The sequence below is a fragment of the Apus apus genome, chromosome 15 (genome assembly GCF_020740795.1).
Source record: "Apus apus isolate bApuApu2 chromosome 15, bApuApu2.pri.cur, whole genome shotgun sequence".
In the NCBI taxonomy this organism is placed as follows: Eukaryota; Metazoa; Chordata; class Aves; order Apodiformes; family Apodidae; genus Apus; species Apus apus.
This window is the reverse complement of record NC_067296.1, coordinates 1,074,917-1,099,038: the sequence shown is the minus strand read 5'-3', so window position 1 is coordinate 1,099,038 and position 24,122 is coordinate 1,074,917. Positions and strand designations below refer to the sequence as shown.

The 24,122-nt window shown below is 44.0% G+C and overlaps 1 protein-coding gene across 8 annotated transcripts in view; it reads left to right on the top strand.

Annotated features, from left to right (window-relative positions):
- Positions 1-18,902, top strand: part of PHF20 (PHD finger protein 20) — a 72,366-nt gene extending 53,464 nt beyond the window's left edge. For all 8 annotated transcript variants that reach the window (XM_051633471.1, XM_051633470.1, XM_051633466.1 and 5 more), the window contains 6 exons: positions 1,298-1,467; positions 7,525-7,624; positions 10,818-11,013; positions 13,433-13,832; positions 15,188-15,371; positions 16,161-18,902. In XM_051633471.1, the coding sequence (XP_051489431.1) occupies positions 1,298-1,467; positions 7,525-7,624; positions 10,818-11,013; positions 13,433-13,832; positions 15,188-15,371; positions 16,161-16,303 (1,193 nt within the window). In that variant the 3' untranslated portion in view covers positions 16,304-18,902. The remainder of the gene's footprint in view (positions 1-1,297; positions 1,468-7,524; positions 7,625-10,817; positions 11,014-13,432; positions 13,833-15,187; positions 15,372-16,160) is intronic.
- Positions 18,903-24,122: the final 5,220 nt, after the last annotated feature.

Below are 24,122 nucleotides of genomic sequence, written 5' to 3'. Positions count from 1 at the left end.
TCTTCAATTTTTCAGACCTCTTTTCATCAGTTCATAGACATTGAAGAGGTGAAAACTATTGCGAGTGGTTTTATTTCACCCTTTTCACAACTACTCTGTTGCTTTTTTCATCCACAGAACTTGTAATAACAATAAAAATATAAGTATAGAAATAAGACCTGTGTCATAATTAAACTTGTGAGGAATGGAAGTGCAGGGTGCCTGACCTGTTACTTTCTTTCAGGGAAGTGTGTGGTACCTCAGAGGTGGAGTCAAACATTTAAACATGAAAATTAACTAATGCTTTGTGTTCTCAGCCCCTCAAATTAGAGAACAGGTGTTTCTCCAAAAGATCTAGCTTATACCACAGAGTGGTTCTTTTGTTTCTACTGCACTTACGTCGTCTTCTGTTGTTGTAGGGGCTAAGTGGTCAAACTAGTTCCACCCAATATAGGTGAGATATGACAACCTAGTTGAGAGTGACTGAAATTTTTACCTTGCATTTCTCTCCAGTTCTTTAGACTATTTCCCAAATAATTAAATTCCTTGTCTTCTCCCTCTGACCCCTCCCATTCTATGCCCAAGAAGATGTAGACACTAATATTATTGAGATAAGCTTCTCAGTTTAGCATGTTGTTCAGTAAAGATTTTCATGGCATATTTGTTCAACCCACAGGGATGCATTAATGCTTTCAGTAGCTTGGGAGCATTCTTGAAGAGTACCTGCCCCTGAGTTGAGAAATGTGTCCTCAAATGAGAACAATTTCTGAAGCAGGATTAAATTCTGTGTTGAGCTCTGGATGTTTCTGTAAGGGAGACATGACTTTGTGAGATCAAATGGTTCCTAAGACAGAACTCTCATTTCTTTTTGGGAGTTTTACACTTAAAGTACCAAGCCACAGTTCTGTACAAATTGCAGATACTAGTATGAATCCTGTTTGAATTTATAAATCTGGTTTTGTTTATTAACTTGCTTGTCTAAAGAGACTTTGTGCCTTTGGTTTGAGGCACTGTATGGTGAGGCTACAATTTTAATGGCAGAAGCTGTTGAGTTGGAATATTTTGAAGGAGCTGTTAATGAGAATATAAAATTCCATTTGTAGGAACTTTCTCATTAATATATACACATATCTCAATAATATATCCTTATATAAGATTATGAAATCTTTCATAATGCCATGACATGGTGATGTTCCTTAAATTACACAGTGAACTCATGCTTTTAGAACTGTACATCTGCATACCCAGGATGAAATCTTCAGAGTTACTTGTCCTTCTTGTAATTAGTTAGGATTTTATCTAACTACTTTTTTTGCAGAGGATGACACCCTGAGTGAGTCATCTATGGATAGCTTGCTTTGGAGTGATGATGACTGCAGCCAGGATGTGGATGTAACCACAAACCCTGATGAAGAAGCTGAAGAAAGTGATTTTGAGATTGTTCGGTGCGTTTGCGAAGTCAAAGAAGAAAACGACTTCATGATTCAGGTATGAAGTGGAGGGTGAATGCAGACATCAGTGAATATGGGGGATGGCGTTAGTGGAAAAAGTATTGCAGAAATGTGCACAGGTACCTTCTGTACATGAGATAAACCATTGTTGTCTTCTGAAATAATAACTTTATTTAATTTAAGATAACCTGTCAGGGTGAGAGCTGCTGTGATAGAGGTGCAAAACTTTGCTTTCTGATACAGTTTGTGAAAAATCTTCAGTTTATTTTTAATCAAAGGAAAGTGGGGGAAAAGGAGCAATTCTATACAAGCTGGTAGCAGTTGGCTTGTCACTTGTGGATTTGCATTTTTCTAAAACTTAGAACACTTTCTAGATTTAGAGAATGCATATTGAAAACCAGTGGCTTTATTGCTTCCCTGTAATTCTGAGCATGTTCAGAACATTGCCACAAGAAGGTGGTGTCCTGCCATTTCTCTGCCCTGGCAAGAACCTTGACTTAAGCATCCAAGCCCCTAGATAGGATAAACAAAAAAGCATTATGACTTAAGTCTTTAATTTTGAAGCAGAGCTTTATTGGTCCATTTTGCATCTTCTTTTGTAGATTGTAAATTCAGAGTCCCTGATCTGCATAAGGGTCTCTCTCCATTCTCCATATTTGTTTGCTTTTTAAACCAACGTTACAGAGAATTGCCAGAGCAGTGTCTGTGATCTCTCCCACTTAAAACTATTGTTAAAAGCCTCTTGGCTTTTAATTAGGAATTCTTGGGAACAGCCCTGATTGTTTAATTTTTGTTTTAGACATATGTATATTATCAGGAAACTATTCTTCATATGGCTACCCTGAGCTGTTACTCCCAGTTGTTATTAATTTCAAATAGTGAAGTCAAACATACCAAATAAAAAATTTCTTCAGCATTTTTTTCTCTTAATTCATTTTGCCACTGCTCCTTATGTGGGCTGCATGGTCCCCTAAGGCTTAGAAGCAGCATATTCAGGAGCTGAAGTGTGTGATGCTCTTGAACCTAGATCATAGTTGCTTGTCTCAAAAAATGAATTGTTTCTATTTTAATTTTTCCCCCTTTTTATTTTTAGGAGGTTCCCACCCTTCCTCTCTAGATACCTTTATACTTGTGTTACGGCACCTCAGTTGAAAGGGACAGCAGGATAGTTGGGCAGCTGTGCTCATGGCAAATTGCAAGGCAGTAATTGCATTCTTTTGAGAAGGTTGTTTTATTTGTGAAAGGGCATGACACTGGCTTCAGAAATATTTTTCTGGGACACAAACCTTTTGCCACATCTGCAGCTTTAGAATTCACTTTCCCAGGCATTCTGTTGCTAATTTTGGTGAGGTTTGAATCCCACTTTCCAAGACCCCCTTACTGGGACAGGTGCCAGCATGTTCCTGGGAACTGCCTTTCTTTTTTGGTGTTTGGAACTAGGAGGAAAGACAGAAGCTGGTCTATAACTACCTCACAGCTGCTGCTCGTTTTTTGATGGACTTTATTGTTTGATTGGAGGCAGAAAAATCTATTAAGTAGAAGAGGGGATGCACTGTTAAAACAGTGGTGTGAAGAATTCTTGGCTTCTGCAGCAGGACAGTAGAAAACGCCTTTTTTACTCTGAACATCAGGAGCCTTATTTTTAAAGAATTCAATAGGACCAATGCAGCTAAGTTTGATTTTTGTCTTCAAGGTCAAGTTTACTGGGTAGTTTCTTTTGACTTTCTATGCTATTTTATGGAGATTCACTCTGCTGGAAGGTGGAGTATTGTGTCCAGTTCTGGGCTCCCCAGTTCCAGAGGGACAGGGATCTACTGGAGAGAGTCCAAGGGAGGCTACAAGGATGATGAAGGGACTGGAACACCTGCCTCAAGAGGAAAGGCTGAGAGACCTGGGGCTGTTCAGTCTGGAGAGGAGAAGGCTGAGGAGGGGCCTAATGAATGTCTATCAATACATGAGGGCATCAAGAAGGCAGGGACAAGCTCTTGTCACTTGTGCCCTGGGACAGGACGAGGGGCAATGGATTCAAACTGGAGCCCAGGAAGTTCCACCTCAACATGAGGAAGAACTTCTTTCCTGTGAGGGTGACAGAGCCCTGGGACAGGCTGCCCAGAGAGGTTGTGGAGTCTCCTTCTCTGGAGACTTTCTAGACCTGTCTGGATGCCTTTCTGAGTGACCTGCCCTAGTTTGTTTGTTTTGTCCTGCTCTGGCAGGGTGGTTGGACTCAATGATCTTTGGAGGTCCCTTCCAACCCCAACCATTCTGTGGTAGGTTTTTTCTTTAGTGCTGACTTCATTTTGATAGATACCTTTGTATTAGTGTTGGATCCTGACAGCCCAGGACAAAAGGCACTGTGTGCATTAGCAGGAGAGGGTGCAGGGATGGGCACTGGTCAAAAGGAGACATATAACATCTGAGTGTTTAGGAGGAAAAGGAGTCTGACAGTTGGGAATACAGGGGGCTGGCTGCCTTCTGAGGAGGTAACTCAATGAAAAACACAAAGATAAGAGTCTATAGTGTAGTTTTCTGGCAAGCATTGGCTCAACTCCAGTCTGTGATGGCAGAATGCAGGGAATTGTCAGCTGGCTCAGGACACAGGCTGTGGAAAGCTTTCACGTAAGCTTTCTGGGGCTGCTTCTCAGGTTGGTTTTCTAGGTTGAACTAATTTGGAATCTTTTTGAGTGTATTGCAAAGTTTTAAATACTTCAGCTATGTTACAAAATAATTGTCTAGGAGAGCAGGTAGTTCTCTCTGGAGGAGAAATACAGATGGACAGTGTGGTGAGCACCTGCATTCAGTACAGGGATTGAAGGAGTAGGATTTGAGGAGCAAGGAGTTGGTAACAAGATTTTGGGAGGCTAGGTTAGGCGAAGTGATTTGCTTAAGGTACTAAATGCCATGCTCCCCACACCTTCTGTTAGCCTGCAGAATTTGGGAAAATGTTTGGAACAGTCTGGTCTTCTGTAGTTGATGTAGAAATGCCTGAGTTAGCTCTTTAAGTACAGAATTTTAATACAAATCAAAGATACTGTGTTATACCACTATGGAATTGTGATGAGGGGAACCTATTTTCAGCTTTTCAGAGCTGTAATGCCAAGATTGACACTTCCCTCTGACTTGATAGAGTGAGAATCCTGTGTAATTGTCAGAACTTTATAAGAAGAAAAGATTTCTTCCCTATTTCCTACTCAGACTGGAATATGACACTTGGAAACTTGAATTAGAAAGTGTCTGCTCTAAATAACTTGAATTTAGACTTGCCCTCTCTTCCTGCAGGTATATAACTTTGCTCAGGGCATGGATATTTAGAAGAATATTGTCATTCTTGAGCATCCACAACTTCCCTGGGCAACCTGTTCCAGTGTCTTAGCACCCTTACAGTGAAGAGTTTCCTCCTCGCGTCTCACCTAAATTTCCCCTCTTCCAGTTTTAATCCATTATCCCTTGTTATCTCACTACACACCCTTGTGAAAAGTCCCTCCCCAGCTTTCCTGGAGCCCCTTCTGGCACTGGAAGGTGCTCTAAGGTCACCCTGGAGCCTTCTCTTCTGCAGGCTGAATAACCCAAACACTCTTAGCCTCTCTTCATAGCAGAGATGCTCCAGCTCTATGAGCATCTTTGTGGCCTCCTCTAGACTTGCTCCAAGAGCTCCATGTCCTTCTGCCCCATCCCTGAAAGTGTTCAAGGGCAGGTTGGATTGGGCTTGGAGCAGCCTGGTCTGGTGGGAGATGTCCCTGCCCATGCAGGGGGGTTGGAACTGGATGATCTTAAAGATCCCTTCCAACCCAAACTGTTCTATGATTATTAGCACTTGTCTCCATTAGGGTGCTTATTTTGCCCCTGCTTAGTACTCGTTTAAGAGAACTGACTGGAATGTGTTGACCCTGGGCTCTGTGCTTGAGCATGTGCCTGGTTTTGGTATTCACATCAGCAGCCAGGGCAGTGTCCATGCCTGTGGCTGGAGGTTCATCCCTCCCAGGATACATGTATGGTGCCCTCTCATGAGAGGGAGACTGGACTCCCTTTGCAGGGTATGGCCTGGGCCCCAGGAAGTCCAGATGAAATGTCATTGTCCCTTCCTTTTGTTTTCTCTACATAAGCACTAGTGAATTGCAGGGTGACAGAGCACTGGGACAGGCTTCCCAGGGATGTTGTGGAGTCCTGTTCTCTGGAGATATCAAAAACCCACCTGGATGCAGCCCTGTGGGATGTGCTCCAGGTGATCCTGCTTTAGTGGGAGTTGGACTTAAATGATCTCTAGAGGTCCCTTCCTTCCCTCGTTTTGGTCTGGCAGGTAAAAAGCAGCTTTAAATACATGTGCATTGGGTTTGGTTATTTCCTTTGCAGTTAAACTTCAATTTAAATATTATTGCACAATTCTGCAGGGGTTTGCTCTTCAGAATCTCTGACTTGGCTTAGTTTGAATCTCCCTACAGCTGCCTGGGCAGGGAGTATCTTCCATGAAGCATGTCCAGAGCAGTAACCTGTAGCCTGTAGTTAAGAGGAAGGACCTGTGCCTGGATTGGGTGGATATTCAAGTGTCAGCTCAGTAAAATAAAGAAGTTGGAATGCTTCATTAAAGTTCTGAGCAAATTTGCCTGGAAAAAATCATGGAGTGTAGCTCTGTGCCATGTGATACGATTTTAGGATGCAATTGTAACTGGTCCAGGAGCTCCCTTCTTATTTTAGCATCCAGTCTATTTTTCTTAATTGGTTTTCTTCCTTTTTGGACACCACCTTCTGGCTCCTACTAACCATCTTTGTGAAAGGAGGATGATGAGCTCCATGGCCTTTTTTGAAAACATCTCCTTATTGCCTTAGGACCATTTACCCATTTTCTAAGGGAAAAGATTTAGTCCCATATTTCAGAAACCTTTATCTCTCTAACCTTTTACATTTTCCATTCCCAGTGGTTCTATTTCCTCCCCATCTAGACCACTAACTTAATGCAATGACAAATTCAAAACCTGTTGGTCCCTTTCTGTCTCTCCTAACTTGAGGAAAGGCAGCAGATGAGAAGAGCATTAATAAAAGGGGCATAAGTGTGTTCAGCACAGAGGAGGTGTTTATTAACTTGGTATCTCTGTAGATCCATCAAGAGCAGCATCTGAGGTTGGTGGCAGTTGCTGTTTGTGTGTTTTAGCTCATTTTTTAAATCTTTTCCAGTGTTGACAAGATCACTTAATTAAGCTTCTGGCTTGTGCTCCCAGAAATAGAGGTTATAATCTGCTGTCTCACTGTGAAAATAGTTATTCTGAACTGACACCACAGTTTAAAATCAAAATTGACTTAATTCTTCTGTAAGGTTTTGTCCCATGTTTCAGCATCTTTAGGCTACAGTTGAAGTCTTGTCTGCTTGTTAAAGTTGGAGGGAAATGACTGAGAACATGTAGATATGTTTTTTCCTGCACTAAAACTACATGGCTTTAAGCACTGTCATGACAATTTAAATTGCATTACTACCCTAAAAAATAGGGCCAAATTATGTTCAGTCTTTGCCAGTAGGATTGCTCAGACTTGGAAGGATGTCAGAAATTTTTAAAGCTAGTACAACTGAATCTGCACTCTGCTTTTATATTAGTAGAGCTACCTTTTGAAACGAATAAAATGTGAGTTACAAGTATCAGTAAAGCATGATGTTGGCTAGTCCTGTGTGAAGAAATATCCCTTAGATTTTATAATTGAATGTGATGTAGTGTTTGAGGGGGAAACCTTTTAATCCTGAAGAACTTGGTACATTTTGCTGAAGAGAGCTTGGCTGCATACTGGTTTCTGTCCTGATGATGTGTGCATGCATCTTGTGAAAGATCCTCATCTCCAAAGGGAACATTTTTGCACCTTTCAGGATGTCAGCTTCCACTTGGTAATTGTTGTCATTATCCAGAATTCCATGTAAAAAAATGTGTGGGGAGGATTCAAATGTTATTGGAGTCTGATTTATTCCTGTATTTGCTTGTAGCTGGAAGAGGGAGGTGGGTATTAATGCACGTTTTTGTTTAAAAATATGTAGGTTATTTGCCTCTTAGTGGAGGTAATCTTACTGAGCTCCTGCAGGCTACATTTCTGTTGATGTGCACTTCTTGACTTTAAACAGTGTGAAGAGTGTCTGTGCTGGCAGCATGGAGTCTGTATGGGTTTGCTGGAAGATAATGTACCTGAGAAATATACCTGCTATATTTGCCAAGATCCTCCAGGTACAGAAATTTAAGGTTACAGAGCCTTCTTATATATGTATAGTAACTTTATTAGTATTTTTATAGAGATATAAATATATATATATTGCAAGAATTAAACTTTTTTTTTTCTCTCTTAGATGTGTCTGTCATTTTAGGTATTTGAGTTCAGTTGTAGATACAGAAAAGTTTAATTAATGTGAATGTACCTGAGCTGATGTGGAATTGCAGGGGGACAGGAATGGAAATGAATGGTTTAACTCTGCTGACCATCTGTCACATGGCTCCCAGTGATAAGGATTGCACTGTCTGGCCATGGAAAATGAATTTAAAAGCACTCAGGAAACTGAAGCAAGGACTCCCTATGGACACATCATATGAGATGTGGCTGCAGCTTTCCTCCCAACAGGACCAGGCTTGTTCATTCCTTCAGATAGGTCAGCAAGAGGCTCACTGGTTTCCAGCTGGTGCCTGTTATGGAAAGGCACTTGCAATCCCTGTATAGAAACACAAATATAAATGATCTTGGGTAATGCTGTCAGAGTTGGTTAAGCAATCCATTCTCTACTCCTAAGTATACATGATAAAATGTCTTAATCCATCTTACAGCAGGTAAAATTACACTTTTCTGACTTCCTACTTGATGAATTACAGAATGTGGAAATGGATGAGGTTTGAGCTGAAGTCTGTGCTCATAAATTATGAGAAAATGAAATCTCTGCCTAATCACAAGGCCTTTCTGGTGCAGATATGTGTTTGGATTGTGACCTCCACTTCTGGCTGTTTAAAACTGCCAAGTCTGTGGTAGCTTAATGATTTCTGTATTGGTGACCTAACATTGTGCTCCTAGCAAGGAAGACATGCTTGACATTCTGATATCTAAGTAGTAAAATACTTCAACGATTATTTAAGTTGTTTGGTTTCTTTACTGTATCTTGCATCCTTTAGCCCTCTATTTTCAAGCTATTTTACTTTGATTTGTGTCAATTTGAGTTAGATCTAAATTTAACTGTCATGCACATACAGACTGAAATTGTGCCATCACACTTAAACTATTTGCATTTAGTAAGAAACTTAGAATGCTTTTTGGTAAAACCTGTTTACGACTAAAGTTTCATTTGCTTCATTAATCACTTTTATTAAATACTGCTGTGATGATAGTGAAGCATACATCTTTATTCATTTGGGCTGTTTTTAATCTCTGTTTTGGAAAACATATTCAATGTTTTGACTGCAAAATTGGCTTCTCAATGTCAGTGAATCTGCTGTTAGCTTGAAATGAGCTAAATAAGCTTTATGAATCTGCAAAGAAGTTGCTCTTAAAACTGGGCATGGCCATTCAGCAAATTGTTAGTTAGGAGCTTTCCCAGTTTAGTGCTGGGAGTTGCAACAACCCCCCATATGCTTGAAAAAAGTAAATGTAGTGAAATTATGCCCAAAACCTGTACCAACTGTTGTTTTGTTAACATTTACCCTTGTTTAAATATCATCAAGGTGCTTACAGTGTGACAGATTCATTCAAGCCATGGAGAACATACTTTGTTGGTTCTTGTCTTCTCTTAAATACCTCAAAAGAGATCACTGAAAGTTCTCCAGGTGCACCCTTGAGTAAACAGTGCCATGGATGGGCTTTGTGTGGATCATCTGGGTGTTGTGAAGATGACCGTGGAGCTCTCAAATTCACCATTTTTTTTCTTGTGTCTTGAACTTCATTTTCTGACACAGATGGTAGCTTCTCTGGCACAAAAATAAATGTGTAGGTGTTAACACAGGTATGTCAGGAATGTCTCCAACGTGTTTCTGGCCATACCTAGAAGGTTTGTTGCTTGGTGCAGCAGATCTGCCTGAAGAATTGGCTGTTACAACCTCAAAAATTCATTCTTCCCTGTTCTGGGTTCTGTTTGAGAGTTCTTGGAGGTCTTGCTTCAACACATGGAGTATTGTCTTGTCCAGCCCAGTGCCTGGGATGCTTACAGACACACCCCTTTGCTTTCCCTCCTTCCCTGAGGCAAAGCACTAGTGCTTAGGATGGAAGGTGCTCTTATGCTCACGGGTGTTCATACAGGGCATGGTACAGAAACTATTCTGCTGCCATTCTGTAACTGCCACCCAAAAGCATATCAATACCTGTGACCAGTCTCTGCCCAGTTCTCAGTGCAGCTTCCAAAGACTTGTCTTCCTTATGCCCAAGTTAAAAGCACAGGCAGTGGTGCAACTTCATACACATGGTGCAGTCCCATGTTCTTACCCTGCTGCCTGCTAATGCTTTTTTATTCTTCTTTAGCTTCTCCTGAATTGCTGAAACTTCTGACTAACCTGCTTGCATTGGAGACTCTTGTGCAGATCATGGAGTCTATGCTCAAATACTATCTCTGGTTTTGTAGATTCACTGACTGGGCTGTATTTAGGCCAGTGACTGGTGAATGCTGTGGTGGTTCTCAGGGTGCTGAGCTGTCCTCTGAGAACGTCTGTTGTAAAATACATTTTACAGGGGGGGTGGGGGCTTTTCTTGGGTTTTTTGCTTGGATTTTTTTTGTTTGTGCTTTTGCAGTTCAGCAAGCATCTCAAATTCCTCTTTTTCTGCTAAAACCATTTTGCTTGGCTGTTTGAGTTACTTTTACTGATGCATTTATCACATTTAACATCATTTCAGCTGTTTTTGACATTCCAACCTCCTAAGCTAGAATTACTGTTATTAATAGCCTGACTTAGGCAAGTTCTCCATCAGAACCTCATAACTGATTCCTTTAACATTTACTTTTGAATGTTTTAAAACATGTTTGGTGCCTAAAAACAAGGCTGCTGGAGATGGGAAGTTCACTGCCTTTTGCTGCATTTTTCTGTCTACAGAGAGCTGGATTCAAAGTGTAGCTTTAGTTATCACCATGGTTACTAGACAGTGTGACATCCTGCTAAAAATACACTTTTCTCTGTGCATCAGCTGCAGTTACCTCTTGTGGATGTCCTGCCATTGAATTTGGGGTCTGAATGCTTTTTACAGTTGGGCAGAGGTTTTTGACTGAGGTTATCTCACTTCCCACTTGAAGTTCTTCATGTCGTTGGGGTTTTGTCTGTTATTACAGGATCTTTATTGCTAATGTTGATAAGAAAAATAAGCTGTTGCAAGACTTTGAGATAATCAGAATTGCTACCAGTAATGTTGATGTGCTGTACTTAATGCTTTATTTTAACACACTCGTTTCTGTTGCTTTAGGTCAGAGGTCCAGCTTAAAGTACTGGTATGAGAAGGAGTGGTTAAGTAGTGGTCACATGCATGGCTTGGCGTTTTTGGAAGAAAATTATTCCCACCAGAATGCCAAGAAGATTGTAGCCACTCACCAGCTTCTTGGCGATGTGCAGAGAGTGATAGAAGTACTGCATGGACTGCAGCTGAAGATGAGCATATTACAGTAAGCAGTATTTCAGTATCAGTTGGCATGTTCTCAACCTGACCTAGATTTCAAGTAATGAAAAAGTAACTAGGAATTCAGACTTATTTTTGTGCTTCTTTTCTGGATTATGTGCTTCATTTAGCAGAACGTGTTGCTGTGTTGTAGTGGGAGAGCATTTGCACCTTCAGCAACTGCAGCAAAGATTTTCACAGACATGTATCTCTATATAAACCCATGTTCTTTAGTAACTGTAGAAACCAAGTTATCTGCATCCTGTCCTGTTTAAAGTTGTCTTTGGGTTCTGATTACAAAAAATCTCCAACTCCACTCGAGCTGTTATAAATTGATTGAAATCCATATTTGTAAATTTTTAGTTGTAAGTTGCACAGCAGCAGCTATTTGGAAAGCAGAGCTGTTAGTGTTTCCAGCCTTCTTTAGAACTTTTCCCTTAAATTTAGTCCATGGTGATGCAGTAGGGCTCGTGGCAGTACCTGAAGTGCTTGAACAGTGGAATAATGCTTAAAGCAAAAGAGTAGCATTTTAATAAAAAGTTTTCCTTTTCCATTATGGTATCCTCCAGTCAGGTCCTTAAGGTAACTTACTTCATCTTTGGAGAGGGTGGAACATCAGTTTTTAGGCCACTCTTTAAGCCTTTTCCTGAATAGCAAAACTGGAGATTGTGACTTCCCAGTTGTAGAGCACACTGGGGGTTGCCTGGCACTGGGATGTGGAGCTCTGGGCTAGAATGTGATGCTTGTTCCAGACTTTGTTCCTTCTCTCTCCCATCCTGAAGCTGATGGGATAACCTGGTTTAATTAAAGATGAGGTGTGGTCATTAGGATTGTCTTGTTAAAAGCTGTAGCCCCTGTTTCCTTCATCGTTAAGTAAATGAAAGGATTTAAAGAATTCTTCCATTGTTGGTGCAGAGCTCTCATCTAGGGGAGAGGATGTGGCTTCACAGCTCCCTGAAATTCTTAGGAGAGCGTTGCTCAGTATTTCAAGGATGTGGCAAAGGGTCAGAGGTGCTAGTGGCAGCTTTGGTGCCATGGGAGAGAGCCAGCCTTGAGAAGGCAATAGGTCACAGGTTGCTGGAGTATTAAGTGTTGGAATTTTCATCCCTCTGTAGCTGGTGCATCATCTTCAAATTTTCTCTCTTCTGTAAAGTTACCCCTTTTCTCTTTTTATCAGTGGAGCTGGAATAGAAAGCTTTGGTGAACAAACACTGGGCTTTCACTGTCCTGGGCCTGCCTGCAGGCTTGCTCACCAAGGCTGTCATGGACACAGTTCCTGGAGGTCGAGGTGCTTGTTCAGAGCTGCCTGAGCACGTCCTGGGCAGCTGTATGAACTGGAGTTTCCTCTGACAGACACTGAGGAGCCCTCAGCTACTGTAGAGCAGATTAGAAAGCAGTTGCTTTGGAAGTTAAATGGTCACATTTTGCTGAGTGGTTTGGCTAACATCCAGAAAAGCCAGATCAGCTTAATGGAGGAATTGCATCTGCCCTGGTTTGCAAGGAGGCAGAGTGGGGCTGGGGCAGAGCCCCTCCCTTCCCAGCAGGGGCTTTAGGGGCAGGATTTGGTTCTGCTGCCCCCTTTGAAGGTCAGCAGATGGGTTCTGCTTTGCTCTCCATTTCACTGCTGCTTGAATGCCTACAGACATGGGGAAGAACAGGGTCAGTCACGAGGCTCACTCTGAATTTGTTTGTTCAATCTGTGTAAGAATCTGACACCTGTAGTTTCCCTGCTGCTGGAATGAATAATGTACTAGTCATTGAAAACAATAAGGGACTTGGTAAGAAGCAGTTGGGGGGACTGTGGCATGTTGGTGTACCAGGCAGCAGAGTTTGCTCAGCATCTTGACATTTAAAGGAAAGTTAAAACTTTTAAAGGAAATCATAAAGAAGTCCTACATGACCACCCCCAGAGGCCCCAGCTGTTCTTGTTGTTAGAGAGTTATAAAGGATCAATGGATTGAAATTTAAAGTTTATTCTGGGGAACTGCAGGCTAAAGTTTGATACTAAGTGGTTTGAAGGGGTCTTTTTGTTTTACTGGTGTTGAAAATTGTTAAAATCTTACTTTAGCCTCAGTGTACTTGACTCACCTGTTTGAAATCCTACTAAAAATATCCCTGTGAAAATGAGTCTCTGCTGTTAATAAATTGCAAATATTGACAGAAAATGCTCCTTCTAGGGCAACATTGGTGAAAAGTTGTATATAGCTATTTGAAACTTAATAATCAGTTTTGTTCTTAGTGCCAACACTTGGCTTATAAGCCAAGATTACTTCAGAATATTTGGGTATTTTTTTACTCATGATGATGACTAAAGCATGTAATGGTTCAAATATCATTGCATACTTTATTAATGCAATAGGATAGTTTGTTCAGTCACTTCGAAGTTTAACTTTGGATCTTTTACTTTTTTTTTGATGTTTGAACAGAAATAAAGAACATCCTGACCTAAAGCTTTGGTGCCATCCATGGAAGCACATTACAGTGGATGAAAAAATTCACACCAAACACATCATTCACATTGAGGAAAACTGTTGCAAAGAGGAGACAGCAGGTTATAGAACTTGGAATGGGACAGTTGAGAAACCCTCAACCATCCCCTCTGTGGAGGAATCCTACATCACAAGTGAACACTGTTACCAGAAGCCTCGGGCTTATTACCCTGCCATAGAGCAGAGACTGGTGGTGGAGACAAGAGGTTCAGCCATGGATGATGGAGTGAACAGAATAAGGGAGAATGGGGATGATGCCCTGTCAGAGAGGTTTGGCTGGAATCTGGACCGAGAAATATGCAAGATGGAAAACGAATCCAAACACAATTACTCCAAGGTATTTGTACTGAAATAACCCCCACTGCTTACAGGGTGTGTCTGCCTGCAACTGCAGAGCTCAGCCCTGCTTAATAGGGTTGAGTTTGTGTATTTCTGGTTAGTTTTTTACCTATACTGTTAGGCTTAAGTTGCTGATGCAAATTAAAATTACAGACATGATGAATTCCTCTATTTCAAATAATTTTTAAAAATCTAGGTTGAAGAGGGTTTCTGGATCATCTGCACAGTCTGTGGAACATCCTTATGGTCTGTTGCTGCTTAACATTTCTGTGGGAAATGGTGAACATTGGGAACAGGGCAAGCATGTGTGATAGTACCAAATACACTGACATTCCAACTTTTAGTCATTTACATCTTGTTCTTATGTTTCTTTTAATAGTTTTATTAACTAAATTCATTTCAGGTTCTTCAGGCAGCTCTTTCCATCATGTTTCTTTCATGGTGGGGAAAAAAATAAGTAGCTACCTTTCCTGATTTTTAAGATTGATCACCATTGAATAGTCTTGTCTCTTCTTCCCTCTGGACCACTCTAGTTTCATCTTTTCAGCTCTTGGTTCTCATTTTCAGCTCCATCAGGTCTATCAGAAGCTTTTCTTTCTACGCTCCAGTGGAAAAATTTTGCTTCTGGTAGTTGGTGCTGAGTCATATGAAATATTGCCTGACAAAGATTAACCTCTGGGAAATACTGACTTTCCTTCCTTAGACTGAAAGGTGGTTTAGCTTTTGCTTCTTGCAGATGTAAGCTTTAATTTAGGTTCAACTTCTCTATCAAATCAGTTGAGGTTACTTTGTTCCCCATAAAAGTATGTGTTTCCTTCCTCAGTTACGTAGGGACCTTTTTCTAAATCCTGTCATATTTCAGCAGAATGATGGAAAAAGTAGGGGAGTCAGCACTACTGACAGTCCAGTCAAGGTTTCTGTGTGGTGGTAATGGGTTATTTTTCCTAGATATTTCAGTGAAGATCTTAGTAGAATTTGGATTAGATTCCTTCCAGAAAAATCCCTTCTTGCTGCAAAATAATTCGCTTTTCAGGTGATGACTGTCATGTTAAAACTGGCTGTAATGTTCCCCAGGATGCCCAGACTAAGAGCAGTCCTGTCTAGATGTTATCTTTTGAAAATCTGATGCTGTGAAGTGCAAAGAATAAGTCTTAGCAGAATACCTGTAAAATCATGTCTGTTCTCAGATCCTCTCCCAAACTGCTCTGATGTCTCTGTGTGATCTCTCCTCTCTGGCTTCATCCTCCACCAGCCTGAGATGAGATGAACAATTAGTTTGGGGAGCTGTAAGGACCCAGACAGTCTGGCTCACCAGTTCAGTTTCATTGTCATAAATATTTGTCTTTCTGCTAGGTAAGAGAGTCTGTCTCCAAGAAAGTCTCTTCAGAGGAAGCAATTGAAATGAAATTGCTGGAAAAAGAGAAAGAAGGAGTTGTGAACTCACAGCTGCAGTGGCAGCTTAATCTTCTAGCCCATGTGGAATCTCTGCAAGATGAAGTCATACACAGAATGGATTTCATTGAGAAGGAGCTAGATGGTAGGTAACATCTGTCTGCTTCAAAAATTAACTGTATTCAACTGAAGTGTTTGTTCAAAACATGTGAACTGGGATTTTACTTGTGCAGACCTGCAGAGAGATGAGTGTTGCTGTGTCATATTTACTGATGAAAGCAGACATGCTGCTGATGTTGGGGGATTGGGTTTTAAAACACAGATCAAATGAAAGCTGAGCAGAATTATGTAGAAAAAGTTGTAGTTAGATCACCTCTAAATGCTGGCATCAAATGATGTAGTGGAATATCTTCCATGTCTTTCCACTTCCAGGTTTGATAATTTTCTGTAGCTCTTCTGTGCACCTGAGCTTCCCTGTCCTTCAGGGGCTTCCTGGCTGTTCCAGGCTATTCTAGGTGGCCTCTTTGATGCACAAGGCTTGTGTCCTTTCCTGTCTCTTCCAACTTCTTTGCCTAAATGTCTCTTAAAATTTGTTTTCCTGGTAATGGAAGAGATAGAGATGAGACATTAGGAAGAAATTCTTCCCTGTGAGGGTGGTGAGACCCTGGCCCAGGCTGCCCAGGGAAGCTGTGGCTGCCCCATCCCTGGCAGTGTTGAAGGGCAGGTTGGATGGGGCTTGGAGCAGCCTGGGCTGGTGGGAGGTGTCCCTGCCCATGCAGGGGGTTGGATCTGGATGATCTTCAAGGTCCCTCCCAACCCAAACCAGTCTGGGATGATGATGATGACAGAAGATGTAAAGAATTCCTGCTGTGGGAGCTCAGGTGCTCTGTTTGCTGAGAACAGGAATTGTGACAGTTTTGGGTTCTCTTTGCAGTGTTGGAGAGTTGGCTGGATTATACAGGAGAGCTGGAACCACCAGAACCCCTGGCTCGACTCCCACAGCTGAAACATTGTATAAAGCAGCTTATAACGGACCTGGGCAAAGTGCAGCAGATTGCACTGTGCTGCTCCACGTGAGGCTGGAAAATGCTGGGGACTGTTACTGAGCGTGGACCTGGGACAGCAGATCTGAGCAGCTCTGTGTGCTTCTCTGCAGTGAGCACACTGGGTGCAGGTGGTGCAGGTGGACTTCAGGGACTTGTGAAGCAGAGCTGTTCAAAGAGCAGCAAAAAAAAGTTATTTTCTCTCACCATAATTCCGAGTTTATTAAGCAATGAAAACAATGTGGAAGAGGTTGTGCTGTTGTCTTCAAAGGTTGGATGTTGGTTGATAAATTATACTTAAAATTTCCACTCCTCACAAGTTGCTCATTGAAACGGTATAAACACTTTCATAATTCAATTGACTAAAAATTGTGCCACTGAAGAACAGAGAGTTCTAAGAGCCAAAAATGTTTAGTCGACAGAGGTTGTAAATAACTTTGCATAGTTTAAGTGACTTGTGTCATGTTTTATTCCTTCTGGTTTATGCATAATAGCACATGGTATTTAATCATTAGGAAATGTTATAACAGTTTCAGACTTACTAAGTATGAATGTGCAGCTCTTAACTATGAACTGTTACATGGAGGTTTGCAAGTAACAGTGGCCTGAGCCCCACTTCTATTACATGAAATGATGTAGCGGAAGGTCACAGGTGGATTGCACTTATTTTCCAAATAAATGATTGTTTTCCATATTTATCCTCTCACTCTGCCATGACTCGGTACTGGGGAAGCCCCTTCACCTTGTGTTCTGTGCATCCTTGAGCTCCTCAGTCTGGCCCTCCTGTGCCTCCTGCAGCAGAGCTGGTGGGACACTCACTGTGGCCCTGGGAGGTCCCACCAGGAAGAGACTGGAGATGCCCCTGGAGTTCAGACTCTAGCAAGGTCTGTCCTGGCCCTTAGGTAGTTTTCTACCCATTGTTAATAACTGCCATTCCAGTTACCTTTTGAAATGTAGACTCTTCCAATCCTCAGAACGTGTTCATTGTAAAGACCTAACTCTGAATGTGTTGTTTTGGGAATCAGTTGATTTTTTTTATTGGTGTAAATAAAGTCTCAAGATCTATGCATGAGGTGCTGTCCTCGCAGACAGTGAGTGGATTATCTTAAACAGTGTATGTTCAGAGTCCCTTTTTATACCCCAGTTTTAATTTTCTGGTTTATATTACCTTGTGAGAGCACAGTGAAAATGCTGCTTCTGCTCAAGTCACATTTTACAGTTACCTTTGGAGACCTTGGTGAATTCTAAGTATTTGAGACCCTTAAAGTCTTTTGGCTGCAGATCAGATCTCCATAAATACTGGCTGAGACTTTTTCTCTTTCCAAATGATGCTGAGTTAAGTTCACTGTGAAAGATGGTTCTGCAGTGAGGGAGTGTCCTTAAAAAGCTGAATTTGTGACATTGATTTTGTGTGGAGTGGTACCACCAAAGGGTGACACTTAAACTCAGTTGCAATTGAAAGGCCCATACCTGTGCAAATTGTTAATTCTGGATATGAAGCTGTGATGTTTATACACTGCAAAGAATAATGTAAACTGAAATCTCCAATATTATTGTAGGAGTTTATGGTATCCACACAGTGAATAACAAAATAAACAAGAAAACAAAATAAATTAGGCTACTTTAGGTAGTAACTAAGGCTTTTGTGCCAAGGCTTGTTTCAGGGAATAAAATGTCTCACAGTTTCCTAGTACTAGTGGGTAATGCAGCAAATACAACCTCTGTACAGCAGAAAAATAACCTGATTTTTCTGTAACACACTTGGAATAAAGCTTACCTGGTATTTAAGCATCACCTTGTTCTCTGCAGGTGAGAGCAGTGCTCATATCTTGTCTCATTCCTCTGCATGACACCAAATGCCTGTGCACTGTGCAGCTCTGGAGCAGGCACCAGGCAGAGCCCACGGGAGGAGCCCCCCAGCCCAGCCTGCTGGGGGGTTTGGGGCTTTCCAGAGGAGATGGATCAGAGAGGTTCTCCCTGGTTGCCAGCTGTAAAACCTGCCCTGCTCACAGGTCAGCCCTGCTCACGGTGCCAGGGTGTGGAAGCAGTGAAATTCCTGAGCAGACTTTTCACTCCAGGATGGAACTTCTCCTTCCCAAGCCATTGTTTTGTGTGTTCCTTGTACATTTTTACTTTGCCAGTTGATTTTTTGCTCAGGGCAGTACTTCAGCTTTGGGAGAAAAGGTGGTTCTGATGGGTGAATCCAATGACAAATACTGGAGGCTGTTTCCTCTAGTAGAGCTAGGGAAGCCCTTGCAGACAAAAGACTGAAAATATTTATTTAAAATAGTGTTTCTCATCTTCAGGAAGAATCTATTGTGCTCTGCCTGGATTCATTTTCGTCCCTTTTTTGCAAGTTTCCACTTTATTTCTTAGTCTGGGCCAACAGGTCAGTCTGGCAAGTCACTTTTTTTTTAAATTTCTTTAAATCACTGGTAGGTGGATGCAACGTGGAGCCTTGATGATATGAGCAAACATTGCACTGTGGATACATGAGTGTGTTTGTCTTTGTTGATGCACTATTGGACCCGAGGGCGCTGTACATAGAGTTCTGCTTTGGAGCAATATTTGCAAAACTTGAAAACTTCTGTATCTTGGTGTTTGGAATAAATAAATAGGTTTTTGTTGGTTAAGTCTTAGTAAAGTCTTTGTTTTGATTGATGAGCATTCAAGAAAATGATTTTGGACTTTTTTTCTTCACATGGTTTTGAAATGCATGGACTGCAGTTTGACAGGAATGTAGATCTTCCCTGTTCCTCAAGTCTGGAAGTTACTGTTTTCCAGATCTGTCTCATAAATACTCTTAACAGGTAAACTCAGTTATTGTTTATGTTGGATATTGTTTTAGTGAGGAGCTTGTACATTTTATTCTTAAATCATAGAATCATCAAGGTTGGAAAAGACCTTCAAGATCATCAAGTCCAACCATCCACCCTACAACCCTCAACCACTAAACCATCTTATGAAACACCATGCCTACCTGTTTTTGAACACCTCCAGGGATGGTGCCTCCACCACCTCCCTGGGCAGCCTGTTCCAGAGGGACTTGGACAGCTCGAGCAGTGGGCCCAGGTGAACCTCATGAGGTTCAACAAAGCCAAGTGCAGAGTCCTGCATCTGGGAAGCCAGAGGTATCAACACAGGCTGGGGGAGGTCACACTTGAGAGCAGCCCTGTGGAAAAGGAGCTGGGGTACTAGAGGATCAAGAGCTGGACATGAGCCACCAACGTGCAGCTGCAGCCCAGAAGGCCACTCCATCCTGGGCTGTATCCAAAGAAGCGTGGCCAGCAGATGGAGAGAGGTGATTCTGCCCCTCTGCTCTGCCCTGGTGAGACCTCACCTGGAGTGCTGCACCCAGCTCTGGAGCCCCCAGCACAGGAAGGATGTGGAGCTGTTGGAGTGTGCCCAGAGGAGGGCAGTGAAAATGATCTGAGGGCTGGAGCAGCTCTCTGATGAGGACAGGCTGAGGGAGCTGGGGCTGTTCAGTCTGAAACAGAAGGCTCCAGGGAGACCTCTTAGTGGCCTTTCAGTACCTGAATGGCCTGCAGGAAAGCTGGGGAGGGGCTTTTTACAGGGGCTTGCAGTGAGAGGGTGAGGGGTAATGGTTTTAACTGAAAGAAGAGAGATTTAGGTTAGAGGTCAGACAGAAATTCCCTGTGAGGGTGGTGAGACCCTGGCCCAGGTTGCCCAGGGAAGCTGTGGCTGCCCCATCCCTGGCAGTGTTGAAGGGCAGGTTGGATGGGGCTTGGAGCAGCCTGGGCAGGTGGGAGGTGTCCCTGCCCATGCAGGGGGTTGGAACTTGATCTTTAAGGTCCCTTCCAACTCCAAAAATTCTGTGATTCTGTTCCAAGGCCTCAACACTCTTTCTGAGAGGAAGTTTTTCCTAATATCCAGCCTGAACCTCCCATGGAGCAGTTTCACACCATTTCCTCAGAAACGTCCCTGTTTCAATGACCAGCACAGGCAGAGGTGATGGCAGCTGGTTCCTTGCTGATCCATTTCACCTGAGCCTTGAGTGTTGCAGCAGGAAGGTGCTGTGGACCAGCACAGAACCCAGCACCCCAGTCCCAGAACCCCAGCATGGTGGGGGTTGGAAGGACCCCTGAAGATCATTTAGTCCAAATCCCCTGCTGGGGCAGGATCTGGAAGTGTCTGTGAGACGACCCTGCTGAGAGATGTGTGACGCCAGGATGCTCATCTCTGAGTGCAGAGACCTGCAGGAGCAGCTTTCCCTGAACTGTTCCCAAGACCAGGTGCATTAGCACAAGTGCTCTCAGCTGTCCCGTGCAGCCTGCAGAGATAAACGTCCTTTCTCCACAGTTTTCAGGTGGAAATGTGTTCTGCCCATGTAGCAGTGGGTAGGTTTGGGAGGGTTGTGCTGGAAGAGAACAGCACCTGGGCACTGGGCCCTTGAGGTTCCCCTGGAAGATGCTGTGGTGGTTCTGGGCAGCAGCAGCAAGGCTGGTGTAGCTGCTGCCTGGTCACTGTGAGGGAGGAGCTGCCTCAGAGGGAGGAGCTGTGCAGGAGCCGTGCAGAGCTGCAGGAGGAAGAGGAGCTGCAAGTGCTGGAGAAGAAAGTACGTGGCGCTGTGTGTGCAGGAAGGCAGGTTTTGATGAGCCTTCAGATGCATTTCTGGCTCCATCACTTCCCCTCTCAGTTTCCCCAGCAGACAGGACAAGGGAATAAACGTTTGCTAACAGATTGTCCTTCCTAATGGGGTTCTCAAGGTGTAGCTCCTGGATTCCAAGGCCAGAGGGTGCATCGCTCTGCTGCAGCCTGGCTTGTGAAGCCTGCAGAGACTTCTGCCCCTGATGGCAGATCCAGGCCTGTGTTCTGTGGTTCAATCAAATCCTGTAGATTTTGCTGATCACTTAAATGTCAAAATCAGGGGTTGAAGGTGGGATTTGAAGTAACTTAGCCACGTTCCAAAAGTGTGGCCCTCTGGTAGGATTATGTCCAAGCTCCCTGTTTTACTTGGTTTTGAGATTCTTGTAGGGCCAGACTTGCCTCAGGACACAGACCTGCATGTGGGTGGACTCATCTGAAGTTCCTCAGCCTAAGAAAGCTGACACAACCATGTTAATGTTCTTACTGTTGTTTGACCAAATGATCATCTCTTCTAGTTCTAGGATCATCATCCAGACCATGGATCAGCTGGATCCTGGTGTCCCCCCTGCAGCTGCAGCTCTGGCATTTCATCAGATTGTGCCTTTGGGACCAGTTCTTGGTCTGGGTTGTCCAGGAGCATTGAGCAGCTCAGGCTGTTGAGAAGAGTATTTCATATCTTTGTGCTAATCCTGCACTATCTGTGGAGCAGCTCTCTTGGGAAGGGAGAAACTATTGTACAGGTCCTGTCTGGTTGGTGTCTGCCACAGCCAGCAAAAACACTCCTGGACAAGGGGCAGGGAGTTAAAACCAGAAAATACCACGTTGATTTCCTGTTAGAACATGGAGCAGCAAAACTGAGAATAACAGAAATACTGCACTTGGTCATGTTCTGCCTGGGGAGGGTTTCTGCTGGTGGTGCTCATGTGCCATCCAGGTGGTTGCTCAGTAAGGGCTGCATGGTGTTGGTTAATGCCACACGCCACGTGTTTCACAGGATCACAGAATGTATTCCCAACTGTCAGACTCCTTTTCCTCCTAAACACTCAGATGTTATATGTCTCCTTTTGACCAGTGCCCATCCCTGCACCCTCTCCTGCTAATGCACACAGTGCCTTTTGTCCTGGGCTGTCAGGATCCAACACTAATACAAAGGTGTCTATCAAAATGAAGTCAGCACTAAAGAAAAAATCTATCACAGAATGGTTGGGGTTGGAAGGGACCTCCAAAGATCATTGAGTCCAACCACCCTGCCAGAGCAGGACCAAAACTAGGGCAGGTCACTCAGAAAGGCATCCAGACAGGTCTGGAAAGTCTCCAGAGAAGGTGACTCCACAGCCTCTCTGGGCAGCCTGTCCCAGGGCTCTGTCACCCTCACAGGAAAGAAGTTCTTCCTCATGTTGAGGTGAAACTTCCTGTGGTCGAGTGTGAATTCATTGCCCCTTATTTAAGGACACTGTGGGCCCTGTTCCCATCTTTGAGGGCTGTTGGATCAAGAGGAGGAGCTGTGAGCACCTCCTGAGCCTTCGGATTGGGGGGGTTTTGAGTTCTACAGATGGAGTATAGAGGTTCTTGCCAGGGTCACCAAGGGAAGGACCCACTTGTGAAGTGGTGGGTTTCCATCCCCTCATGTGTCAGTTGGAGTACTGGGTGGCTGAATGTCGCTCTGAATCTGGGCTCCAGGAATGGCTGTTTGCTCTGAGTAGAGCTCCAAAGCTACTGGGGAGTTTGTCTATTTTGCAGCTCCTCCAAATACCTTTGGAAGACCCTTTGATTCCAGCAGACACTTGGTGGCTGCTTTTGTGAAAGATGCTCCAACAGATGTTGCAGGTGGGTGAGGGGGCAGTGCACAGGCTCGTGTGGCAGGGTTACACATCTGGATGTCACAAATACTTTGTCACTTCAGAGCAAGTCAGTGGCAAAGCTCCTGGAGGAGTTCAACGCTGTCCACAGTGTGGCTGATCTGGCCAAAGTGGCCATGGCTCTGCAAGCTCAGCATGTCCCCAGCAGCCAAGAGCATCTAAGAAGCTTTTTTTTCCCTGAGCATCCTGGGCACTTGGAGCAGCTCTGGAGAAGACAGGTGGCCACCTTGATCCCTGCTGGGTCTACATAGCTGCCCATCCTTGGGTGGCTGAGCTACCTGACAGGTCCTCTGCTGTCCTGGGTCTCCTCAGGGCTTGTTCTGTCCTTTCACAGCCTTCAGTGTCCCTGCTCTGCACTGCTGGGGGCAGCAGCCCTGCAGCCCCTGCCTCTGTCCTCCCCTGCCCGGGGCAAGAGCTCCTGCTGGGAGATGTGGGGACCTGTTCTCTGCCTCCTCCAGCTGGTAGAGACCTGCTTAGTGTCTGGCTTCGTGCTGGTGGGGCTGCAGTGTCCACCAGCGGGGATGGCACCCCTCTGGGGTCCCCCCCAGCCCCTGCTGCCAGGATGCCCTGCTGGGCTGGGGGTCTGAGGATGTTAACCAGCTTGAGTGCAGCATTCCCAGAAAAAGGAGCTTTTGGGGCTGGGGAGGAGGAGAGCTTGGAGGCCACTGGTGCTGGGGAAAGACTCAAAGGGGCTTTCTCGGAAGGTGCTTCCCATCTCATCAGGCATCAGGATACAAGTAGCAGAGAAGTTGCTTGAGTGTGGCTGCCTCCAGTCTGAGGTAGAGCCATAACTGTGGTGAATAAGCATCCAACAACCTGGATCCAGGTTGGAGGAGGAAAAGTATCTGGCCTTCATTTGCACAACATGAGTTAATGGCAAAAATAAAGGAAGCAAAACCCCCTGAGCTGCCTTCTGGGGGGGTCCAGGGGTGACAGTGTGGGGCTCAGCTGGCTGCAGGACAAGGCCAAGGCTGAGGGACAAGCCCTGACCTGTGTCCTGTGCCAAAAAGACACCTGGGCTGGGGGCGGTGGCTGAGCTGGCGTGTGAAGCTCTGGGTCGCTGCCTGGAAGGAAATGAGAAAGTGATGGTGGGTTTGCAAGAGCAAGCTCATCAGACATGAAAATGAAGAGGAGGTTCGAGCATGTCGGGGGCAGGAAGGCTGCAGAGAGGGGGGTCCTGCTGCCCCAGCCTCGGGGCACGGAGGGAGGGGCTGTCACCAGGCACCGGGATGGTGGCTACACCAGTTCCTGCTGCAGAGGAAGCACCAGGCCCTGCTTTGCTGGTAAGGAGCTGCTGAAAGCAAAGCCCGGGTGTGCTGCTGTTCTGAGGGGTTTCCGCTGCCTTTAGGGCCCCCAGGAGCCCACAGGTGCAGCTGGACACGAGTA